Below are 26,176 nucleotides of genomic sequence, written 5' to 3' on the forward strand. Positions count from 1 at the left end.
GTAATTGTATCTAAAACTCAATCTCAGATACTAAATGTGAGTAACTTTCACTGACCCTTCACTACAAACCATCAGTCGCTGAAAAATCCAAAATATTTAAGGGTTATCAAACTGGTTTGATTTAGACTTAGAGCGTTGTCATACCCAACCAGTTTGGTTAAAATCAAGTTGTGTGGGTTTGCCAAGTCAGTATGGTTTGTTTTTGCTGGTGTGAAAGGTGTCAATCAAACCCTGGTGTGGACCAAACAACAGTACAGTGACCGCTTGAAAAGGTAGGTCTAAATTTTTGTCAGACTCTGGTGGTTCGTTTGCAGTAAAAACATGAACCAACGGTGTTTCACTTTCTATGCAGGAAGTAACCACCATGGGCCCTCTTTCTTCATCATTGCGGAACATGACTACAGGCATACCTGATGGATCTTTGGAAACTATTTTGGTGGATGAGCAGGTCCTGGTTCAGGAGGATTAACATGCACCTTCTCCTGAACTGTCTTGATAAGTAGTATCTCAACATATTGTTTTCAATGGCAGCTCGGTATTGTTTGCCTGCAGTGATAAATGCAAACAATACAAAAACAGATGACCAGAGTCAACATCAGTCTGTGTAGTTGTCTGTCCATTTTGAAATTGTAAAGTGTCTTTGGAGCAGCCACAGCCAATCAGGAGTCGACAAGTCTTTGTTTACTTTTGAGATTTTCCTGCAAGAAATCTGGACCAATAAGAGAAATCTGGATCAATTCCTTGCACATCACATGTTCAAGTCCGCTTGTGATGGTTGGACTAAGTGATCCCCCCTCAGTGTTGCCTTCAGAGGTAGTAACAGGCGGTAAAGGGGCGAGGCAGGATCAGCAAAGCCAGCAGGGAAGAACAGCGCTGTGTGTGTGTGTATGTGAAGCTCTCGCGTGTCTGCGTAATGCAATATGAATTCACAGACGAGGACACCAATATTACGGAATCAATGAGGTGTAGTGATGGTATTAACATCGTTATGGCGCTGTTGCAGAATTGCACTATGTAAAGGGTTCTTGTTCATAACAGTTTTAAACGGCATTAAAAGAAGAGCACTCTCTCCATTTGGCCATTTAAAACAGGAAGGTCTTCATTGTGGCAGCAGACCCTGAGGCATCCCTTTAGTCCATACAATATGGCTGAAACCCCACATACACCTGATTCCTAGTTCTTGTTGTAATTCTTGTTAAAACAACTCAAAGCCTCCAGTTTGTTACGCTGTTGGGAAAATCTTTTCATCTTCAAGCCAAATCCAAAAGCACTTGAAGCACTTCAATCTTGAAGCACTGCAACAGACTTAGTTAAGCCATGGCTTCTCTTTAAGGCGCAATAATCTGAAGTTTTGCTAACCAACCTATCAAAGTTTCAACAGACGATGAGTCCACTTGTCTCCATCTTAAATTAGTGAAAGCAGCTGCTGTGTCACTTCATACTTTCATAGATTTAAGGAAACAAGCTCGTCTGTTTATGAGTGTTGGCTGCCTGCTTTGTAATCCTGTGTAAAAATCATGTTAACTGATGATGGAAAGAACCGTCTCCTGTTGTTATTCCTTTTTTTGTTTTATTAGCTCCTTCCCTCCTCCCTTCCTTCCCTCTATTTGTAAAACCGTTCTCTCAGACAGATTGGACGCTCCTTGATTTACAGGGAACAAAACGAGCTGGCCGGGTTGGAGGGGGATTAGTGCCACTCCAGGACAATTATAATCTGGTTGCTGCCACGGCAACCTTATCTCCAACCTCCTTCCCAATACACACACACATTCTCTTAATTGGACGCAAGTCTAAGTGTGGAAACACAACAGCGATGTGTTCTCAGAGGCCTGTGCTCAATGGTGAAGCCACGAGAGGAAACGGCGGTTAGGGTGGAGGGAAAACAAAGGACAGAGGCTGAAGTCTTTTAGCAAGAATCAGTGAGTCGTCAAGAAACACCAGGAAGAACTCAAATAAGATCATAATGAAAGCTTGTAATCTATCAAAGCCACTGAGGACGCACTGTGAGAAATGAAACAACAAAATGTGTTTATCTCCTGATCCAACAGAAGATCTGTTGAGCTAAAAACAAACCTAAAATATAGGCATACCCAGTCAGTCACATTTACAATATAATACTGTAGCTATGCCTATAAGTGTTTGAAATGTTCAGAGTCATTCAGAACAGCTTATGCTCCACCAACTTCTTCCCAACTTTTAACGATTCAGATATGTCGATAGTATTAAAAGTTATTTGGAATATTTTTAAACATGGGGCCTTTTTTTTATACTTTGGGATGTAAATGACAAAGTTTTGGAATTGCTCGAGTACATGACTTCAAAGTACGGACACAAACTGCAACATATTCTTCAGTGTCACGCATTTACACAAACAAACCGTACTACCTGAAGCAACTCCCATGTCCTGTAAGGACTTTGAAGAGAGCGATGTTATTTCAGCCCCATTTCCACCAAGTTTGGTTCAGTATACTTTGATACAGTTTGGTACAGTAAACCCTGATCTTGCAGTGTGTCTAGCTCTACCCTTTAGGGTCTGATCGGTACGCTTGGCACCCCAATGGAAGGTTACCAAAAAAGTAGGACGGTACAGATCAGTTATTCTGGTACCATTACCAACTTTTGACAGTGGAAACGCCAATAAATGTGAACCGTACCGAACCGAAATGAATTGGACCGCTTGGTGGAAAAGGGGCTTTACTGTTTCAGGTTAAAAAAGAAAGGACCGTACTCCTCTATCGCCCCCCGTTGGTGGAATGAACTACCAAACTGCATTCGATCTACAGGGTCCCTTTGCACCTTTAAGAAAAAGCTAAAGACCCAGCTCTTTATGAACACCTACGACCCTATGATGATGATGATGTTGATATTGAGGATGGTTTTGATGCTGATTAGAACTCTCAAGAACAGCTGTCGATGTTGTGCTCTGCCTCACTTCCTGTCAGCACCTGGGTGTCTGCTGTTTGTTTTCACTTCCTGACGTTGTCTACTCTTCTCTAGATCCTTACATCTGTTGCTCTTACCCTCTGATGAACGTCACTTTACATAAAAGTGTCTGCTAACTGAATTGTACAAAAGGGTCTTTCACTTTTCTGAATGTCTGCAGACACTGAAACTAACAAACTGAAACTGTCAGTGGTGAAAACAATCATACAGTATGTCTCAAATAATAAGTTGCCAAGACAGCCAGCGACTTGGTTGCTCACTGGAGTGATCTATATGAGAAAATCCAAAACTTTTTGTACATATTTCAGAGTCAGAAATGTGTATTAATCCCCTGGAAGAAGTTTGGTTCCATTTGTCATTTAGACCAGTGTATACACATGATTGAATCCAGGTTAAAAAATACCAAAACCCCCCTTCAAATAGGTTTCACAAGCCAAGTTTAAAGCAGGTGTCTGATGAAGTGACTCTAAACCAACGAAGTTTCTCCATCAAGCTGGGGTTAAGGCTTTGTTCATATTACTAACTGACATATCCAAATCTGAGTCTATTTAGCATTTTCCCTGATTTAGTCAAGCGTTCTCATTATTTAGTTAATTACCTGCACTCAGACTTAGAAAAGCAGATATTTCCATTGAACACATCCAATCAATATGCTCACTGAAGCGTTGGAGCGTTTGTGTCCTTGATTCTGAAGAAGCCAAGCAAAAAAAAAGGCAGCAAGAAGGAAATACTGAATTCTCTCTGTTTTTCGCAGGAACATCAACTCCAAATGAATTTGGAAATGTGGGCACGAATCTTGAATGACCCAGGAAGAATGAACAGCAGGAGACAAGCAGACTGACTCAGAGACAATTTGGCCAGACATCAATGCTGCTGAAGGACGACTCTATACAGCTGCCGCGGGGACTCGACCTGTAAGACTCTCTCAGACTGTTTGGTCTGACTGGATTCTCGTCTTCTCCTCAACACATTCAAATGTATTTTTGCGATAGGCAGCACTGGCATCACTTTGAGCATCTTTATACTCAAAGTGAATACAAACCCTATACAACTGGACCACATAGTTATTTAGATTATGAGACACAGTGTTTTGTGGATCACTTAAATGCAGCCATGTTCAGATATGAAGCAGTGTCAGCTGTGTGTGAACATGGCCAAGTAAATGACTGAACTTAACGAGTTTCCGCTTCATCAAGATCATGGTATCGGCAGTCTTTACTCATTGACGCTTGGGATTGTGAAAGGAAATATTGAGGATGAAGACACACCACCTGATGGATGTAAACATATTGCATTAACATACCTGCTAAACATCAGCAAGTTGTTACCAAGTGGCAACCTCTGATGTTGAAAAATGAAGCCAATGCAGAAACAGAGACATAGCTTCACATGTAAGATTAAAAAAATCTTAGTTAGCAGGGACACTTAGTGACCCCAGATTTAAAGTGGACATATTATCCCCCTTTCCAACCTTTTCAAACAGTCCCACTGTGGTCTAAATGAAACATTTGTGCTGTGCTTTGGTCAAAATATAACATGAATCAAGCACCAGAGGAGGTTTGTGACCCTGTATAAACCAGCTCTCTCAGAACGCTCCGTTTTGGTGTGTGTGTCTCTTTAAATGCAATGACCCCCCCCCCTGAGTTTTCACCATAGACGTCACTCCTCTGGAGCAATAAAAAATGGCAGACCTACGGAAAAGTTTTGTTCTAGGCTGGGGGTGGAGTCCATGGGTGAAGATACCAGGGGAGGGGAGTTTTTTTTTTAACCAGAATCCCACCGTGACATCACAAGGAGAGCAAATTTGAAACAGAGCATTTTTCTCATGCAAGACTCATGCAGACCACAAACAAAGGACTGGATGGGTTTATTTCACATTTTGTGGGTCAGTAGACTCTAAGGTTACCCAAATAAATGTTCAAAAACACTGTACAAGGTGATTTTTCAGAATACGTCCCCTTTAAATCAAAGGTGAAAACCGTATGTGTTCTTTAAACCTATTGGGGAAAAACAGCCGATTATATGGTACACCGTTTAATAAAAAAATACGTTTTCCCAAGAATAAAGAAGACAAATAACACACTCTTTCCATGTAATGCCTTCACATCTATTACACTTCACATGCCAGATTGTCGGGTGCATTAACTTATACAACCCCACGATAATTTACGTTCTCTTTAACTGTTTGACTGTTTTGTCTTTATTGGTTTAATCGAGTGCAATTTTTCTCCCATTATCCTTTGCCGCAGCGCAAACTTAATTTCCCCACAGGGATCAATAAACTTTCATGTTCTTGTCTTTTCAAATATACACAGGCGTCAATGAAGAAGAAGAAGAAGAAGAAGAAGAAGAAGAAGAAAATGAAAAAAAAACACCAGAATTTATTTCACTGCTGACAAATAAGCACAAGAATCAAACCTGCAGGCTCTTTCAGAAATCTGCTCCCAGACTCGAGATCAGGCGTCAGCACGAAAACAAATCTTTTCTTCTTCACTCTAGAGAAACTAACTTTTCCTTTTTTTGTATTTTAAGCTGTCAGCTGTGATGAAGTATGCTAATATTCTTATTTTACAGTGTATGATAAAAGTATAATAAACAGCGAATGGGGCGATGATGGATGTTTTGTTGCACGCTGTGCCTCGCCCACAGCTTTCTGCTATTTCTCTATCTGGCAGCGTGTGATGGAGGGATTTTTCTCTGCTTCTCTCCCTCTCTCTTTCTTACAACAGACGTTCGATTGGCCATAATTGGCTCCTGTTTGCAGCTGAGTATTGATCACCTCGATAGGCCCTCCATTTCACGCCTCCTCCTCCTCCACCACCCGTTCAACTTCTCCCTTCTAAGCCCCTCTCTCCTTTTTCCAAGCGTTTCTCTCTCAGACCTCGCTGCTGCCACGATGATAAGCGTGGTGAATGGCGTGCCGTCATCGGTGCAGACTAACTCTTGAATCAATAGGCGAGCGCAGACACTCAGCAGTCTATTTCCCGCAGAGATGGTGGAGAATAGCAATGCAGAGAGAGATGAAAAACCAAGCAGGAGAGAGGCCGGGATACTGGAGTGGGCACCAAGCATCTGAAACGTTGACATCTATTTCTTGAGATTACCCCCAACGTTAATGATTCATCGACTCACATACAATGAAAAAGGATGTTCTTCATACCGTGTATTGAAATATGACTGAGGTAGGATTAGGATGTTTAAAGGAGATCTATTATCCTCACTGTCACCTTTAACTATGTCAGTCTGGGACACCTATTGAGTAGTGTTGTGAGATGTGTAGCTCAAAAAACCTTATTATTTATCTGATACTGGCGTCAGTAAAAACCCTCATTTCAGCCTCTGCCTGAAACGCTTCATTTCAGCTACTGTCTCTTTAAGGCCCGCCTCCCCACGTGCCCACTTTCCTCCGATTGGCCGGCTCTGTTTGCAGTTGCAGGGACTTTTGAGTGAGCTTCCAGGTGGGTGTGTCCTTGAAAAAGCGTGTCTTACAACTTTGCTCCATGCTTTGCTCTGATACGTCGGCAGAACCCGACGTCAAGTTCTGGACAAGTCTGGAGAAGTTCTCATAACGTCTCGTTCAGAGCAGCAGGAAACCACGTCCGGGGATTACACCAACAACTGTAGATTATGTGTTTAAAAAAGCTTGATTTAGAGCTAGTATGGGTGTCCAACATTGTAACATGATATGCGTGTATTTAAATATGGCAGAATAGATCTCCTTTAAGCTTTATATTTGAAATCAACAGCATCAACAGAGCAGCTTTTCAGTGGCTCTACACTTAAAAAAGATGAGGATCAAGGGACACTTTCAGCATCATTATTTCACTCTGTCTTATTGGTAAATGTGCAACAAGTTGGAAATCAAAAGCAACATCCAGTTAGGCAACAACCAAAGCCAAATTCTGAAATGATCCATAATTGAATCTTGGGTTTGGCACAGATAATGAATCCTGACCTCACGACGTTTGAGCAATCCATCACCCGTCTGCCACCTCAACCAACCATTGCATTGTGTCTGACTGCATGTCCTGACTGTAGAAGCTGATCAAAACAATCAACTGGAGGACAGTGCATAGATATGACACTTCAGGGGTGTCTAGATCGAACCTGAAAGTGTTCGGCTTTTGTACTGGAGGAGGTGTGAGAGAAAGAAAGAAAGAAAGGGACAAAAGTGGAAAGATATTTTAGAGAATCATGTGCAACTTTTTGGAACTTCAAGGTTGTTCTTTTACTTATTCAAAATGACAATGACCCTTGAGGAGTTCAACTCCATAAGGTCATAGATTTTCTTATTGTATTGAGTATGATCTTGATTGACCTGAGCAGATCCCCCTCCTCAGATCTTTCCAGCAAACATCAGTGATGGACCTCCCTCATGCTCCTCTAGCTGAATTTGAGCAAATCCTTCGAGACCAGTTCAAAAGAGACAAGTGAGTCTGCATTCGGCTGCATCTAGACATGTTGTCTGGGCTCTTGCTGTTATGTCGAATCACTTTCATGTTATTACAAGGTGAATGCCAGCAGTCCCGAAGTGTGAAATGATTCTGGTTCATTTAAATTGAGGACTCATAATTGTCAGCAATCTTCCAAAAGGTTTATTCGACTGAGTGTGGAAAGAGGAGTGATTGTGTAAAGAGTGTAAATTGATGTACTCACATCAGCGACCCCGGCCTCCAGGATGATGACCTTGGCTTCTTTCTCCAGAGCTGCTTTCTGCTGAACTACACAGAGAGAGAAAGAAAAGGACAGAGACAAAGAAAAACATCCTCAATGAATGTCCTCATTTTTTAAGGGTTCATTGAAAATAGTAACAGACATTGTTCAGGGCTGTCAGTGTTAAGCCATGAATCACAATGCGATGAAGGTCCGAAATGCGTCAATTTTTAAAACACATTAATCGCATGTGGGGTGCACGGTGGTTCCAAGGTTCCTGGTTCAAATCCCCGTCTGACAGCGTGTGGCGTTTGCATGTTCTCATTGTGCATGCTTGGGTTCTCTTTGGGTACTCCTGCTTCTTCCCACAGTCCAAAGACATGCTCGTTAGGTTAATTCGGGACTCTGGGGCGGCAGTAGCTGAGTCTGTGGGGACCTGGGTTGGGAACCGGAGGGTCACTGGTTCAAGTCAAGCAAAACCAAATTTCCTCTCACAGGATTAATGAAGTATAAATTATTATATAAAATTGCCTGGAGGTGTGAATGTGAGTGTGGCTGTTTTATCTGTCCCTGTATGTCAGCCAGGTGGTTGACGGGTTGTGACTAGTCCAATGACAGCTGGGATTGGCTCCATAAAAAACACTAAACCTGCTTAAAAATCAAGAAAATACAATGAGTCGATTTCTAATAACTCAAGAACAGCGATAACTTCACACACTAGCGGACTACAGTGCAGTCCTCTGACTCTGCATACACTTTAAAACCTCATAAACTTACAAACTGGATTAATCCCCAGTGTCCTCAATAATGTGCAATCTGCATCCATGTGTGCACAGGCGTTGCCATTAATCAATAAAACGACTTCCACCAAACTAGCTTTAAACTCTGTGCTTGACTGACTCACTGAAAATCAATGCTTCCCCCTTTTCCCCCTGAGCTTTAAACACACAACACACGCAGCAGAATCCAAATCCAAAGCGTGAAACCTACAGATGACTGAAAAACATCCCAAACCTATGTTAAGTGTTCAACCATCATTAGGTTAAGACACATATACAAATAGTTTGCAGCTGAAACATCACATACAGTGTGTTTAATGTCCTATAAGCAGCTGACCTCTACATTTCACAATGTTTAGAACGCATGCTATCCCTCCAGCATATGGTGATATCTGAAGGCAGACAACATCATGACTTCTGCTATGCTACACATTTATGCAGCTCTACTTCCGAGTCTAAGCCCGGTGCAGGGACTGTGGATGTCTAGGTGTGTTAGTGCAACCTCCAGATATTCGACTTTGTGCCAATCCAGCCGGACTAACATGTTTACATGCATTTTGATAAAAGCCAAACAAAGCTAAATGGTGGCTGAGGACTCTCAAATCTATTGGATAAACAACTTTAATGTGTACCAGAGAAAAAAATCATCACATTACATGTTTTGATCCAGGATGTACTAGAGCCCGACCGATTGATCATCCAGCCGATAATATCGGCCGATATTAGCGTATCACATCACTATCGGTATCGGCTAATTTTTTATCTCCAATGTGCACCGATATTACTTACTTATTAGATTTATGCACCAGTCAAATGGCATTTAATTTGAGTTTTATTGAATTACACTAGAGTTCTCTTTCACCAGCAGAGGGCGCTAAATGGATTACAACGAGTGTTTCGCGGTGATGCACGTATATACACGGTTACTTTCCAGTTGAGTGACCATCTTGTCTTTGTTATAAATCTTTTCCACAAGTGTTAGATGACTACATTTAAGGGATCAACACAATAAATGTGAATATCTAATTCCATCTAGGAAAGATATCGGCCGACGTAGCAGTATCTGAATTTTTTCCCATATTGGTATCGGCCCCAAAAGGCACATATCAGTCGGGCCCTAGTACGTATTTGTCTCCAGCTTTGAACGTCTTGAGCAGGTAGAAAGTCAAAATCATGCTGTACAGTTGCTGAATCATCACTAGCTGTGGAGTTAATTATATCCCATTTATTGTGTCAGGTTAAAGTTTAATAAGAAGGATCTTTTATCTCACATTCTCCTCTATTGGATAACCTCTGCTCTTACTTTCCAATAATTTTCTGAAGTCTGAATAGCTGAATCTTGGCAAACAGGTGGTGATGTCATTGGGGGGGGATCCTTTGAGTACTAACCAGGAATACAGTGCAAAATGTTTACACAAAGAGTAAGAGTATCCTACCTGTTCAACATTACCAAAATATCTGTATATACAGCCGTAATGTGTCCATGTGTAAATACTGTATGTGAAGACAAGTGTATGCACTCGATTCAATATCTGGGAAAGTGTTGATTTTTCCCTCTTCTGTTGCAAACTGCCTGCAGTGCCTGATTTATTTTATTTCTGTGGAATTGTTCTGTATTCTTTGTAAATTGCAGCTGGATGGATTCCGATGAAAATGTCCCAAAGAGGACAATAAAAGTATATCTTATCTCATCTTATCTTAACCAGACGTGACCTGAAAAAAGGGCTGACGTCACATCTGCAGTGCTCAACAACAACTGCTGTCCATCCTGACCCAAAGAGCTTTTACTGTAGCACATCTTTGCTTTATGAAATATGAATGTTTACACCTGACCCGCCGCCAGGCAAGTGCTGCAACAAATTTCCACGCAAATAGAATTAAACTCCTCCACAGAGCTCTCTTTTTTTCATCCGCTCGTAAACGGAAAACAAATGAAGGTCCTCAAATGAAACACGCGGCAGAGCTCATATTAAAAAACCAGAACAAAATGTTGTGAGGGGAACAAAAAAGAAAAAGGATACATAATTACATTCACTTTATTTTGCATCTGAATACGTCGGTGTGGAGACAAGAGAGCGAGGCTCCTTTGTTGACACACCAGGCAGATGAAGGATATGCAAATATGGCGCGCTGACTCCACCACGGTCCTCTGAATTTAACCAACAGCTTTTATGATCAGTCTTTTTAATTTGCCGGAGCATAATTCATCCGTGTTTCTATGTGTTCTGCAACCACAGCAGATGACCTTAGAGCCGCCGGAAATTCGACTTGAAATGGTAAAAATTGCAAACATGAAAATCAAAGTTAAAAGGCTCCGACCATCTCTCTGAAAATAAATCTTTATATTTATCAAAAATAAAACTTTGCTGTGTTTACCGTTCTGATCCTTGGATTTAATTAAATGATTTTAGGTTTTTATAAAGTACAAAAATTCCAGACTGACATTCAGCAAAATGAAACTCGGTAAAGAAATATGGTTTCTAAAGAGAAATAGGCAGACTGGTTGGTGTCCCAGCCCCCTGACACAGACATATCAACACCTTTTTCTGTGATGGCCGAATGGACCGACATGTCTTAATAATGTTGTCAGCAGGTAGCGGTTCCACACTCGGCTCTGCTCGGTGACAAATAGAAGCTGAAGCGGCTCAATTGGTTTGTCAGCGTCGCCTCTTCTTCTGCTCCATGAGAGACTTTTGGTTCGGTTGTTAACACGTGTCGGATGGAGACGTCTGCTGCTTATGTTTTCTTGTTCTCGAACATCTTTTAGCGCTTTGCTGTCTCGGCTGTTTTCCATCATTTGTAAAAAAAAAGTGAAACACTTGTTCTCATGTGGCTAAATTGGCGGTGGTTAGAAGTGCAAAAAATGCATGAACGGTTCAGCCGTTAAAGTGCAGCAGCTTTACGTAAAAAGCAAGCTACCATTAAAGTGTATTAACATGGACGTTGTGTCTCTGTCTACTAGAGTTGTACATAAGTGAAGCCAAAATATGCTGACATGTTGAGACGGTGACGTAATTTGGAGCCGAGACATGCGCAGATTTGAAAACAAAAACTCAAACTGCCGATTAAATGCCGAGCCCCTGCTGCTAACCGAAGCACACATTTAACTTACTAAATGTCAAAAGTTCCTCGGGTGGGTACAGGCAACGGCGGATCAACAGACACTCACAGTTATGGTTAGTTAAAGTGCGTTCATGGATTTTGATCCAAACAACAATGGGCATAAAGCACCACTCTTGATCGAAATGAAATGAGCTGGATCAGATCAGTCTCCTCCTGATGACGTTTATTTGTGTCCGTGATATCATCGCTACTGAGTCAGAGTAAAAGGCTTGATATAAATCCAAACACAAAACAAACATGAATGGTGCCCCGTGTGAATCTGAAAACTCACGGGCGCTCGTCTGCTATCGCGGAGTGACTTGCATCACAGGCGGGGGGGGGGGCTCGCTCTAATTAGCAAACAAATCTCTGAACCCTCCCCGACGCCACGGTGGTGCTGCAGCCTCTCCTGAAAAAAAGCGAATCGAGAGCTGCCGGGACCATCCATTCCTTCTCCTCTCCTGCAGACTACAAATGAGTCCAAGTCGGGTGAGAGCACCGCTCGTGAGCAGGCGGGCCGAGGTTGCTCATTTGTACCCCGGCGAGCTTACTCTCCAAAACCCAAATTGGATCCATTTTTTAAGAAGCTGCACTGGGCCGGGTGTCGTGATCAAACCGAGTGGTGACTTTTTATTTTAGCCCGGGCTGGCGGCGCGGTGTGAAAATAAGCCATAATGTGACAAAATGGGAGCGGAGCAGCGATTGGACTGCAGACTGAGAGTGTGCTGAAGGGAAATGATCTATACTCAGATTATTCTGGTGTTTTTTCCATCACAAGAATATTCCATTTTCCGCTGTAGCTCTCAGATACATTTTGGACGGCAGGAGGAAAGAAAAAAAAAAACTGGCCTGAAGGAAGCACCAAATCTCATTTCGACAAAAAAAAGGGCCCCCTTTATTTTTCCCTCCAAAACACACAGAGGCGCTTCATTTGTCACCCGGGCCGCCCCTGTCCTGAATTTTGCTTTATGTTAACTCAATGTATCTGAGGCGCCCAGAGGGAAACACAGCGAGTGCCGAGGATTCAGAAATGCTTCATTTTTCACTTTTGACAAAAGGGAAAGGCCCAGGCTGGCTCCACGAGTCCTGGACCAACAGAATGGATGCTTTTAAAGCACAGAGGGGTCGTTATTCCAACCAGTAACCGACCCCCCCTACCCACCCACCCAACCTTCATACCTCTCACTCACCCCTCCTGGGTACATTTCAGGAGCCTTATGATGAGAAGAGCACAACAGGCATCCTTCAAAATCAAAACGCAGGAAAGCAGTGACACAGTACACAGGTGTAATCACGTTCCATCACAATCCCTCGACAAATTAAAATACATCGATGGATCTTTTATCTGTGCGCCCTGAAGGAGCTGGTCCAAAGCTCCAAACCATCAATGAAGGTCTATCAGATAATACGAAAACATGTTGCAGATAATAAAAAAAGATGCCAGAGTAAATGCTTACAGCTCAAAGTTACAGCTTTGTTTTTACCGCTTTTCATGAGGAAATAGAAAAACAATTACACCACAACCACCAAGACCGCGTGATTTTGTTTAATCGTTTTGGGTTTAAAACGGTAAAATGACAAAAACACAAAAATCACTTTTCAATCCACAAAGGAAAAACAAGAAACGGCGTAACCAATAACCAAAATAACAGCCAATATTGATTGTTTTTTTTTGATTCAGACACTAAAGCTTCTGTTTCTCCTTTCAAAACAAGACACAGAATTACAGTCATTTCGTTTTGGATCACAAATTACTTGTCCAATGAAACCCTGACCGTATTTGAATCTAAAACAAACAAATTGCTTAAAGCGAGGCTGTGCAGCTCTCTTTTCATCAGAGGTTCAAACACATTCAGTCTTTCTCTTCTGATTAGCAGATAAGTCAGTGTTCAAATTCTGTCAAATTATCTTTTTCTGCAAAGACCCAAAAAATGAAGCTCAAACAAAATCGATGTTAAGCATTTTCCAATAAAAAGTCATCTTTTTGTTCATCCAACCAATGGTCTGCTACGCTAAAAAACCCAGTAAGAATCAGATTTTTTGTAATTTTTTTAAGTTTATTTTTGTGGAAAGCATGTAGATCAGAAAATGTCCCAACCAAACATTTCATTGAAAGTAGAAAAGACTGTTATGTGGTTGCTTTGGTAATTATACTGTTGAGTCGCCTGTAAGTATTTATTGCTGATCTCTTTCATATGAGACCATGTGTTTGCTGTGTCCGTAAAAGGACTAAGGCTTTTCAAGGGACAGGAGGAAATAAAACTGCATAGTTATACCAGTTTCCAATTCTGCAGTTTTACTTTAGACAAAATTAAGGAAATGTGAACAGATCTTTTAAAAAGAATATTCAGATTCACCTGTTGCTGAGTAGTGTGTCAAAGACTAAAGGAACCCTTTGAAATCTGACTTTTCTGAAAACAGAATATTTGAATGCATGAAAAAATGGCTGGATTGCTTGCTGGATGGATGGATAATTGATGGATGTATGAATGGATGGATGCATGGAAGGAAAAAATGGGTGGACATATAATTGGAAGGATGGATGGATAAGTGGATGGATGTATGAATGGATATATGCATGGATGGATGGATGGATGGATGGATGGCTGGATGGATGGAAGTATGGATGGATGGATGTCTGGATGGATGTCTCGATGGATGGATGGATGTCTGGATGGATGGATGATGGATGGATGGATGCATGGATGGAAAGCTGAAACGGATAGATGTCTGGGTGGATGAATAGTTTGATGCATGGATGGATGAATGGATGGATGGATAGATATCTGAATGGATGTATAGATGTCTGGATGGATGGATGGATTGATGGATGTCTGGATGGATGGATGGATGGATGGATGGATGGATGGATGGCTGGATGGCTGGATGGATAGATGGATGGATGGATGGATGGATGGATGGATGGGTGGATGGATGGATGGATGGATGGATGGATGGATGGATGGATGGGTGGATGGATGGATGGATGGATGGGTGGATGGATGGATGGATGGATGGATGGGTGGATGGATGGATGGATGGATGGGTGGATGGATGGATGGATGGGTGGATGGATGGATGGATGGGTGGATGGATGGATGGATAGATGGATGGATGGATGGATGGATGGGTGGATGGATGGATAGATGGATGGATGGATGGATGGGTGGATGGATGGATAGATGGATGAATGGATGTATAGATGTCTGGATGGATGGAAAAATGGATGGCTGGCTGGACGGATGGACTCTAGTTTGCCTGACGGACAAATTCTTGATTATTTCTGTCAACACACATTTGCCTGTCGTTTCTTCATTGACATCTTAATTAGATATGGTTTGGCTCTCACTTGCATTAATTGGATTTCTGATATCAACTTTTCAGCCTTCAATCTGTTCCTTGTTGATCCCCCCCCAACCCCTGGGTGTTATTGCCTCCTGTCTGCAGTATTCCAGTATGAGTGTGTGGGTGTGGGGGCTTCATGAAGACAATGCCACGTGTAATTAAATTCAAAAGCAGGGGGCCGAAATGGTATCCAGAGCCACCTGGGGGACGGGAGACCGTTATGGGAGAAAGAGAAAGGCAGAGAGGGGAGGAGTGAGATGTGAAGACAAGAGAGAGAAAGAGCAGTAGAGAGGGTGACAGGCAGATGGGGGAGACTAAATGAGAGGTGGGAGAAAGAGCTAAAGAGACTAAAAGGGAAGGAGGGAAGAAAGATGGAGGAATCATGAAGAGACAAGGAAAGGAGTGAGGAAGGGGAGGTGATGGCTGTAAGGGGAAATATAAAAGACAAAAAAAAGATGACAATTGGAGAGGAAGGGGGGGCAGAGACGGCATCAGACGAGAGCCAATAAACATCTAAAAACAAATATGTGTATAGTCTACAATGCTGGTACAAAATGTTGCTCTCAAACGTGAGATTACATGAATATAATTATTTTCTATTAAGAGGGAGTACAACACACATCTCTATTTACAAAATGGGATGGGAAATTGAGTCCTACACAAGTATGACAAAACTCCTCAATATAAAGTTAACCAAACCTCCCACATGTCATTACGAGTTGAGGTGTTATCCATTATCCAGGTTCATATTTCACAACATCCATAATGTGTTTGTTTGCCTTGTTGCTCACAACAGCGTTCACTGCTTTAATTGATGACATTTAGCTTCTTTGCTTCTGCTCTGATTCATTCACACCTTTAAAAGGCAGGTATTAAACACCCCGATTAGTTTACAGAAACAATTCATTAAGCTGATATGACACCGGGGACCCCCGGCAAGGAAAACATATCACGACCACCCACAACAATTAATGACCTCGCTTCAGCAGCCGCCTCGCTGCACAGACACAGGAAGACAGTAACGAGCGTTCATTAGCACATCACCGCTCACACTGTTCAAATAAAAACTATAATACATCCGCAACATTTTGATAACCTTTTGCTTTTACTCACTCTCTCTCTCTCTCTCTCTTGAGTTGGGGCAGTTTGGGAGTTTGTAAAAAAGGTTTTCTTTTTTCGAGAGAGAGTTGGCCTTAAAACAAAAATATTCCCAAAGTGGAGATGACCTTTATGAGTCATAAAGCGCCATACTATAAAAAAGTGACCTCCAGTATGTTTGATACAAATTTAAATGCAGCCGTGTTCTAGCTCCAAAATATGTGATGACAAAAAATTATTTTGGAAAAAAACATTTGGCCTCCAGTCTCAGCTTTCTCCTTCACAGCACGTGTACCCTCTTCTAACAATTACTTCACCCAATAAATCCAAATAAGTGTAATGTTATGTACTCCAGTCAGTTTTAAGGTAGCATTTAGTGCATTTTTTGTCTTCCTCTCAAGGACACTAGAAGGTCTATAAAGTACCCTTAAGGATCTACTGTCTTTCTTTCTAACATGTAGTCTTAGAGGGCTTTCACACTTGCAGAAAACTCCTGAAAAACTCCAGCAGGAGCTACATGTGTGAACGCAAACAGGCAAACTTTTCACTCAGACTTCACCTGGAGTTTCTCCTGCCAGCCTCCTAGTATTTTTTCCGCAGCAAGTCCAAGTGAGCTGATATGAGAACGCAGCAGGATATTCTCCGGAGAATTCAGCTCAAGCCAATGGGGGGGGGGGAGTGATGTTTATATCCTGAGACTGGACTCAGTGCATTGAGTGTAAACATGTGACCACTACCATCTCCATGCACACAATTAAACAGCTGCATTATGTTTTCTGTTCTCCAGTATGTTGTTCTACGCTCTTTTGTTGATGGTTTGATTCAGCCGAACTATGATCATTGATATAAAGACAAATATTCTCATTGTAGCATCTTATAGCGGACTCTGTTGCTTCGTCTGATAATCTACAGGAATAGTCTCCAACTGTGAGGAGCATATGTGAACAGCCAGGTCGGGAGAATCTCCTGAAATGATTTTGATATTTTCAGGAGTGTATATTTATCACTCTTAAACATTTCCCTGTTAAAAAAACGGTAAACAACTGGCAGTAGGGTTGCCAGGAAGTTACTGTAAAATTAACGGTATATTGCTGTTGCTGAAATTTACAGTTTGCTACTGTTTTTGTAAATGCAGCAAATAGCTGTTATTATAAACCTTAACAGGATTATACTGTTGAAATGTCCTTGTAAATTTACAGTAATCCGTTAGAGTGTATGTGAAAGCGGCTCATCATCTTCCCTTCTCTCCTCTTCCCACATCTCTCTCCCTCCTCATCCTCTTACTTCACTTCTGTCTTCGTCTATCTTCTTGCCACCCATTCGTTATCCTCTCCCCTTCCTTACCTCTCTCCTCCCTCTGTGCCCCCATCCTTCCAAAGCAGACTTTTGGGTGGGGGGGTGTTCATGGGGCTGATAAGTGGCAGATGACGATCGCCTGACGCGGCCGGCGATAAGACTGCCAAAGCCGGGGACGCCATCTATCAAACCTGCTGAATGTCGAGCCGAGCGTCACGCCGCCGAGGAGCGAAGGAGGAGGAGAAGGCAACAGCCTCTCCATCTTCACACACTCGAGGAACTCCCTGACAGACCGGCCGACATGCACCGGATAGTTTCTGTAAATAATGCTCCGTGTTTGTTTTTAGCGCAAGTCGGGCTTCTGTTGACTGACCAGGTAAGAGTGCCACTGCAGATGGAAAAAATATAGTTTTCACTGTTGTTTAATATGTTTTTAGACCGAATGAAGAGCATCAAAATTCACCCCCGTACAGTGTGTGAGGAGAATAACCATACAGATGGAAGGAGGGATAAATGGTAACTCTGCAGGTCCGAGGAATTTTTTTGTTTAGTTTTAAAGAGGACATATTATCCCCCTTTTCCCCCTTTGGTCAAAATATAACATGAATCAAGCACCAGAGGAGGTTTGTGACCCTGTATAAACCAGCTCTCTCAGAACGCTCCGTTTTGGTGTGTGTGTCTCTTTAAATGTAATGAGCCTACCCTGAGTTTTCCTGTTAGACATCACTCCTCTGTAGCGAGAATAAAAATGGCAGACCTGCGCATAAGTTTTGTTCTAGGCTGGAGGTGGAGTCCATAGGTGGAGATATCAGGGGAGGGGAGGGTTTTTATTTTTAATCAGAATCCCACTGTGACATCACAAGGAGAGCACATTTGAAATGGAACATTTTTCTCTGTGTTGTAAGACTTATGCAGACCACAAACAAAGGACTGGATGGGTTTATTTCACATGTTGTGGGTCAGTAGACTCTCAGGTTACACAGATACATTTTCATAATATGTCCCCTTTAAGACTTTCCATTGTGACCTTTTGAATTAATTCGGAGCTCAGCTGCTGATCTGTCTGAAGAACATCAAATTAAAATAAAAATTTTACGGCAACATTTTGTTCTAGACATGGCTAAACATTTCATTCAGCACGACTTGTGTCATAAATACAGGCTGTATGGTTTAGTAATACTTCAGTGTCGTGTCACTGCATCACATATGAAAATGTCAAAGAAAATGATGCTACAGCACGTTACATAAAAACCCCTAAATGTCATCACCTGACGTGAGAAACATGATTTGCGTTTGCTCGGGGGGCCATCCTGCTGTCAGAGGTGATCACACTGAGGAGAAAACGCAGCGGCAGGAGAAGAAGAAGAAGAAGAAGAAGAAGAAGAAGAAGAAGAGAGGCCCCACTTACTGCTCCTGACAGAAAAATTGACATGGAAAGCTAACACTTAACGCCTCCCTCCTCCATCACTCCTCCACCACTCCTCTATCTCCCTCCGCTGTCTCACTCGCCCTTACTCTCTCTCTCTCTCTGATGGATGACCTTTACAGTACATATGACTCATCTTCTTGGCTGACTGGGTGAGAGAGCATGTAAGAGAGAGAGAGGGGGGGGGGGGGAGAGAGCCGACGGCGGCGTTTGCCAAGCAGACACTTGCTCTCCTCCGTCTGAGCAGCAGGTCCAACAGGAGGGGGGGGGGGGGGGGGGGGGGGTCAGGCAGTACGGAGGGAGATGACGCAATGAGCAAGTAAAACCATAAAATAACATTTAAACAAATTACAGCTGTTTGCGTTCACACATGCAGCACGCTTTGTGAATAAGTGAAGCCTCATGAAAAAGTGATGATTTGATGATTGTTACAGAGACATGCAGTGATCTTAAAAGCACTTCAGTGGACACATTGGTTTCATGTTAGTGATGTTTCAGGGTTGTATTAGGCTGTGACTCTGAATCTTTTATAATGTCACCTCGTCCCTGCTGACGGCCACTTTGGGAGCTCTGGCTCAAAAGCGAATCTGACACATTGCGAAAAGGAAATTTTGAAGGATTGGAAGGTTTTTCTTAACATCCTTAAAAAGTGACAAAAGGTCAGGAAGAATGTCTGTAACAGATTTTGCCTTGATCACATTTCTGAAAGACATTTTGGTTCTCTTTGATGGAGGATTGATGCTCCTACTGCCTTTTTCCAATTTTTAAAAAAGCAACATGTTCATGCAACTTCGCCCGTGTATCTGTTTGTGTTTTCATCTTCATGCACCCCCGTAGGCTCAGCGTACAGCCGCCAAGGCCAGGCGGTGGGGGGGGGCTCTCACAGGGGAAATCGCGCCGGCTTTCTCCGCTGCTGAAATTCCACTCAAGAGGAAATATCCTCTATTATCACTGGAGGGAGGGCAAGCAGTCCAAAACGCTGGAGGAGAAAACCTTGAGCTTTCAATCGTTTTTTCTTCTTTTTTTTCCCCCGCCTCCTCACTCCGACTGTACAGCAATCTATCCGCGAGACGCTCGAGGTTGTTCATCTTGTTCACACTGTGGCTATTTCTCCTGGATCCCTTATCGACTCAGAAGTCCCGACAAAAGAAGAGCCTTTTTGTGAAAGGGGGATACTGGTGAGACATGCAGCAGAGACGACCCTGGCTCAAGACGGTCAATAGATGAAACGATTTTTGGTAAAGTTTTGAAGGGAAGCGGTGAATTCAAGTCCCCTGAAAAATAATAAAACCCGTTTCGAAGGATCTAAACACCTGGAGAAATGTTTGTTTGAGGACAAACTCCATCATGGATTCAACCAGATTTCAGTCATTTGATGATATGAAATTAAAAATGATGACTGAGGGTTTTAGACCAGGGGATGACTCATCGCCAAAAAGCTACATCACCTGAAATACATCACAAAGAGCGCATGAAACTGCAGTAAATTTGGAAGGATCGCTCAGATTTGATATGTGAACTTGTAATAAGAATTTGGATGCATCTGCTTCTGCTATTTGCTCTGTCTCGAGGTCTAATCCACAAAACATATCGTGCTCAGAATGATATTCCAAACACTTCCCAAAATTGTCCTTTTCAACGTGCAATTTGCTCTTGTTTTGCGTCCTCCAATTGGGAAAGTGTTTGGTAACTTCTGCTCTTTTTTTGATTTTAAAAATGAAAAGACTGTAAGACGTTTCATCGGAGGAATTTTAGAGGACTTTTGTCAAACAACAAAAACCTCCCTCCTAATGCTTCATTGGCTTATTGTGTAACTTCAAAGAAAGAATATCAGTCTTTAAAACCCTGAAACCTATCTGCCTTGTTAGCTACCTGCCAGCGTTCATAAATATCCATCCATCCGGGCGGCAGTAGCTCAGTCTGTAGGGACTTGGGTTGAGAACTGGAGGGTCGCCAGTTCAAGTCCTGGTGCGGACCAAATATGGAAGTCGGTCTGGTAGCTGGAGAGGTGCCAGATCACCTCCTGAGCACTGCCGAGGTGCCCTTGAGCAAGGCACCAAACCCCCTCCCCACCATCAGCTGAGGAGCGTCCGCTGTGGGCCGCTCCGTCACTCTGGCTTCTCTCCATTAGTGCATGTCCATAGGATCCTGTTTCAGCCTGTGTGTGTATATTTCAGCCTGTGTGTGTGTTCATGACTTACAGAGTGTAAAAACTGAAATTTCCCCTTGTGGGGATCAATAAAAGTAAATCTTAATCCTTTTTTGTTCTTATCCGAGGCCGTTGTGTTGGCAACAGGCGAGTTGCCCCACACGTCCCCTTACCTTACCCAGCAACGTTTTCCAACCATTCACATGTTTTTAGTTAATGTCTTCAAGTCTTACTCCAATAACAAACATGTGAAACTACTCAGTCTGAGTTTCATCCTTGTGGTGGAATTTCTGTAGTTATTTAGATTATAATGTACAGATGTCACTAGGGTTATTCACTGTTCTCTAATGTCAGTCAGACCTGACAGAGTTCAGTTGTTCTTAGAACACCAAGTACAGCTTGGAGCGTGTCAGCTGTTCTTCCTGATATCTGCTGGATGTTTGGTAGACTTTTTGCTCCAGTGTTATAGACGTCACACTTTAGTCTAGGTGGGTCAATGTTAGCTTTTGCGGAGAGTCCAGCTCCATCGCTAACCGTTGACCTTTTTATTTTGGCCGATTCGACATGTTGACATGGGATCTCTCTGATTGGCTGTTGGGAGGTTTAATTTCTCTCCAGCTCTCCTCACAGGTTCAGTAAAGCCCCTTGAGCACACCGCTGTAGTCTCCATGCTTTCACCCATTAGTGCGGTTTCTACTTATTTGTCGCCTCCGCCTCTTCTTTTCTTTTTTCCACTAAAAGACCAAGAACTGACAACGCCAGCGCCATTTTCTACTTTTTATCAGACATTATTCTCCATTAGTAGATTACCTATAATACGAGTGGTGAGCGACAGTGGGCTGAAAATGGTCGGTGTGTGAGGGCATTTAAAGAAAAAACGATGTTTCCTGTAAATAACACTTTTTATATTAGCCTTCAGTTTCCTCTCACACATAACCAATCAAAGGTCATAGTTTATCCATCGTTTTATCCCCAGCACACCAACCTGACAGCCGGTGCGTCACACATCGTCCCATCTGATGTGCCAAAGCCGCTACAAAGGAACATGTCCTGCCACTTCTTTTGACTTCTATAATCACATCTCCTGCCTGCAGCCTGCTGACTCTCACTGCGATGGTCACATCAGACAAACCTCGCACACATCGAGGTATCAACACAGCCTGAGGGGCACGGGGCGGCCTGATGGGTAAAAAATCCACGATAAGAGAGGAGGGAACTTCACATCAAGACGTTATCCCCGTCAAACAAGCCGTCCTGTCCCACGGCTCCTAATTACAATCCAAGCGGGGACACAAATCTGGAGAGGTGATAAACTCAAAGAGGTGACAGAAAGAGAAGAAATGTGACGAGCTGGTGTTGATTTAATACAGAGCGGCGTAGCTGGAGGGGGAAAATACGACTCTTGGCCTCCTCAGTAATGTAAAGCAAGAATATATAACTACATTTACAAAATATATTTAAAGGTTTTGGAGACGAGGTGTGCTCATATTTGGACACAAGCAAAGTGACTTTGAGCAGGCGGAGGGAGGGAGGTGTTGGGAATGTTCAAAACACTGACAGAAAAAAATATTACAAATGTTTTGACAAAAGAATCCATAAAATAACTTTTATCTCAGCCTGTAAAAGATAAGGAAATTATTATTTTTGACCCCCATAGGAGTAGAGCAATAAGTAAATAAGATTGTAAATGAAGGGTATTCTCAGGAATTTAAAAAAGCGAGCCTGGGTTTTTTTTTTTTTTTTACCGTGCTAACAGACTTGAGGAAAAGAAAAAGAAAAAGCAGGAGAAGTCACCCGAGGGTAAACTGGCTTTACGCTTCCAGCAGCCGCTCAGATGTCACATCAGCAGGACAGAAGATATTCCCTCTACTGTACCTTGAAGACTTTTCGCTGTTTCTAATTTCACACTTTCCAGCTCTCAGCCTGTTGTTAGGTTTTCTGAAAGTTAGGCTGAGACAGCATTTCCAACATGGCGGCTGCTGCCGATGAGCCTCCAGAGCGCCCTGCAGGAACAGATGTCTGACGTCACTCAGGCTTCAAATGTTAATATTTACAGTCTATGTTGTGTGAGTCAGCTTTTGTAACCTCGACCCTTCACATTTGAGATGTTTAGTTGTTGAAAACAAAGTTCAGAGTGAGACTTTGAATTCCAAAATGTGAAGGTAGTTACCTCTGAAACATCTTACATCCCCTGTGAGGGTGCAGAGAACAAAGCTCAAAGTCAAGTGGGCGACACAAACAAAGCACAATCACCACAGCACCTCTGGAACTCCTCCTGAAGTGATCATGATTGGTGAAGTGTTCCGTCGCTGCAAAGCCGTGCAGAAAAGATCGATCCTGCGCCCAACTTGTCGCACCAACCCCGTCGTTAAAACATTTACGATCCAGTCTTTGTTATCTCAAAAAAAAAAAAAATACCAAGAAAGCAGGGAAACAACGCTGAATGACAAAGTTTGAAAAAGAAACGTTAAATTGTGATCAAATCAACAGAAGAAGAACTAAACCTTATCCTCCATAATGTCTTTTTATTTTAGTGAAATACGTTTCCCCTTCTATAAATAAACACACTTTTTTAAACAACTTGTTGCACAGACAAACAAGAAATAAAGCCGTTGATCCTCAAAATGTTTTGGGGCGAGGACCCCCGGATCCCCCAAACAAACGCTAATTAAACACATCTACTTTTTACAGTGTAGATTAACACATTAGCTTGTATTTTATTTTATATCCAATTATGAGCGTACACTTTTTTTTCAGTTCCGATCCGATTCCGATTCATATGTACCGATACCGACACTGCTTCCGATTTTTTTACTTCATAACTAACAGTGTTGTTGTTGTTGTTGCTGTTGTTGGTATTATGTGTGAGGCTACACAAAGCTGTTATTAACCCAACATTGTATTGTCCTGGCTTCACATACAAACAGGAAGCAGCAACAACTGTTTTTCAAATTAAACCTTTTAATCTGAAGTCTAAGAGTTTTACTTTTTTAACATAGAGAAGAATCTGTTCCATCTCGTCTGATCGTCGTCATGGAGACGATTTCTGGACACTTCTTACAGTTCAGTCTGAACGTCTTCAAAGCGAGACTGCAAGAGCTGAGAATGTTTAAAATGACGTCAGTATCAGACCCGATGCCGATATTAGATCGGGTCGGTCCCATCTCTATTTTTTTTAGTCTTTAACGTGGGATTTGTCCTTTCTTCAATCACACAGTTTGAAGTCTTTTCTGTAGAGGATTTTGAAAGTTACTTCACTCTCATGACCGCATGTGTTTATGAGCTTGTTTCTATATTGATCAAAGAAAAGATTTCCCAAATAAAAGACCCGTTTTAAAACAAAAAGAAAGCAGCGTCCACAGGTAGACAGGTGTGTTAGACGGCGCCTCGTTCGTTTTTCTGTTTGCATCATCGTCTCATTTTCATGCAGATGGCTGAGAACGCTTTATGATTTCTTCTGGAGCGCTGTGTATATGTTGGACTGTGTGTGTGTGTGTGTGTGTGTGTGTGTGTGTGTGTGTGTGTGTGTGTGTGTGTGTGTGTGTAAGATATGGAGAGAGAGAGATCAGGCTTGGAAGTCGGCCGCAGACCTGCAGCCCAAGGTGACCTCATTACCGACATTTGTTCCGCTTGTCGCTGCAAATCACACACTGTGTCCGTCAAGATCCGGCAAAACACCGAGCGACCACGGCAGCTGATAACCCGCCCATCCCCGTGGCGGGGGTGGCGGGGGGGGGAAGCATAGAGCTGATGCATCCTGATCCGTGACCTCAGAGAAAATCGGCGATATCGCATTCACACCCGGAAAGACTGTGAAAAAAAAAAACCTCTCTACTGGACGAAAGAAATGCAAACATGACCTGCGGCGGGCGACCTCATTTAACGGGGTTTGATCCCAGGGTATTAAAGGGAAGTTTGTGTAGTATGTAGGCACTTCCTTCCCCTGACCTTTTGACCTCCAAAATGTCTGCTGGGCGGAATCTAGATCTGACCCGCGCAACAACTTGCTAACACTTTATGTTTACATCAAGATGCTGCAGAAAGTGTCAGCAGAGCAGCGTCTGCAGGACGGATGATAACTGCAGCTGATAACAGCATAGCTTCAGGTCATTCAGCTGACATGAGGAGAGGCTTTAGGAGACTATAGGGAGAGAGGGAGGGGCGAGTTTCTGAGACTTACCTGGAGCAACCCAGGCTGCACAAAATTCAACCTTTGAAGTTTGACTTCACCAAAAAGTCAGACTCTGCGGTTCCAAAAACGATGTATGTTGAAAGTGGACACATGAGGACGAGGGCCTTCAAGAGACAGTAGCTGAAAAATCCCGTCACCGACGCCAGGATGAGATAAATGGATGATAGATAGATAAAGTAGATAAAGATAGATAAAGTTTTTTGAGCTGCAAATCATGCAAAGATACTCTTCTTCTACTCTCTCTCCTCTCTCTCCCCCCCTCTCTCCTCTCCTCTCTCCTCCCCCCTCTCTCTCCTCTCTCTCCCCCTCCTCTCTCCTCTCCTCTCTCTCCTCTCCTCCCCCCTCTCTCTTCTCTCCTCTCCTCTCTCCTCTCCTCTCTCTCCTCTCTCCTCTGTCCTCCCCCCTCTCTCTTCTCTCCTCTCCTCTCTCCTCTCCTCTCTCTCCTCTCTCCTCTGTCCTCCCCCGCTCTCTCCTCTCCTCTCTCCTCCCCCCTCTCTCTCCTCTCCTCTCTCCTCTCTCTCCTCTCTCCTCTCTCCTCTGTCCTCCCCCTCTCTCTCCTCTCCTCTCTCCTCCCCCTCTCTCTTCTCTCCTCTCTCCTCCCCCCTCTCTCTCCTCTCCTCTCTCCTCTCCTCTCTCTCTCCTCTCCTCTCCTCTCTCCTCTCTCCTCTCTCCTCTCCTCTCTCCTCTCTCCTCCCCCTCTCTCTTCTCTCCTCTCTCCTCCCCTCTCTCCTCTCCTCTCTCCTCCCCCTCTCTCCTCTCCTCTCTCCTCTCTCCTCCCCCCTCTCTCTCCTCTCCTCTCTCCTCCCCCCTCTCTCTCCTCTCCTCTCTCCTCTCCTCTCTCCTCTCTCCTCCCCCCTCTCTCTCCTCTCCTCTCTCCTCTCCTCTCCTCTCTCCTCTCTCCTCCCCCCTCTCTCTCCTCTCCTCTCTCCTCTCCTCTCCTCTCTCCTCCCCCCTCTCTCTCCTCTCCTCTCTCCTCTCCTCTCCTCTCTCCTCTCTCCTCCCCCTCTCTCTCCTCTTCTCTCCTCTCCTCTCTCCTCCCCCCTCTCTCTCCTCTCCTCTCTCCTCCCCCCTCTCTCTCCTCTCTCTCCTCTCCTCTCCTCTCTCCTCCCCCTCTCTCTCCTCTCCTCTCCTCTCTCCTCTCCTCTCCTCTCTCCTCTCTCCTCCCCCTCTCTCTCCTCTTCTCTCCTCTCCTC

The 26,176-nt window shown here is 43.3% G+C and overlaps 1 protein-coding gene across 1 annotated transcript in view; it reads right to left on the minus strand.

The window, feature by feature from the left end:
- The window catches only part of LOC132978386 (receptor-type tyrosine-protein phosphatase N2-like), a 203,926-nt gene that overhangs the window by 95,386 nt on the left and 82,364 nt on the right, over window positions 1-26,176 (minus strand). Inside the window, exon 12 of the mRNA XM_061043562.1 lies at window positions 7,600-7,664. Within this exon, the coding sequence (XP_060899545.1) occupies window positions 7,600-7,664 (65 nt within the window). The remainder of the gene's footprint in view (window positions 1-7,599; window positions 7,665-26,176) is intronic.

The sequence above is a fragment of the Labrus mixtus genome, chromosome 8, assembly GCF_963584025.1.
Source record: "Labrus mixtus chromosome 8, fLabMix1.1, whole genome shotgun sequence".
Lineage (NCBI taxonomy): Eukaryota > Metazoa > Chordata > Actinopteri > Labriformes > Labridae > Labrus > Labrus mixtus.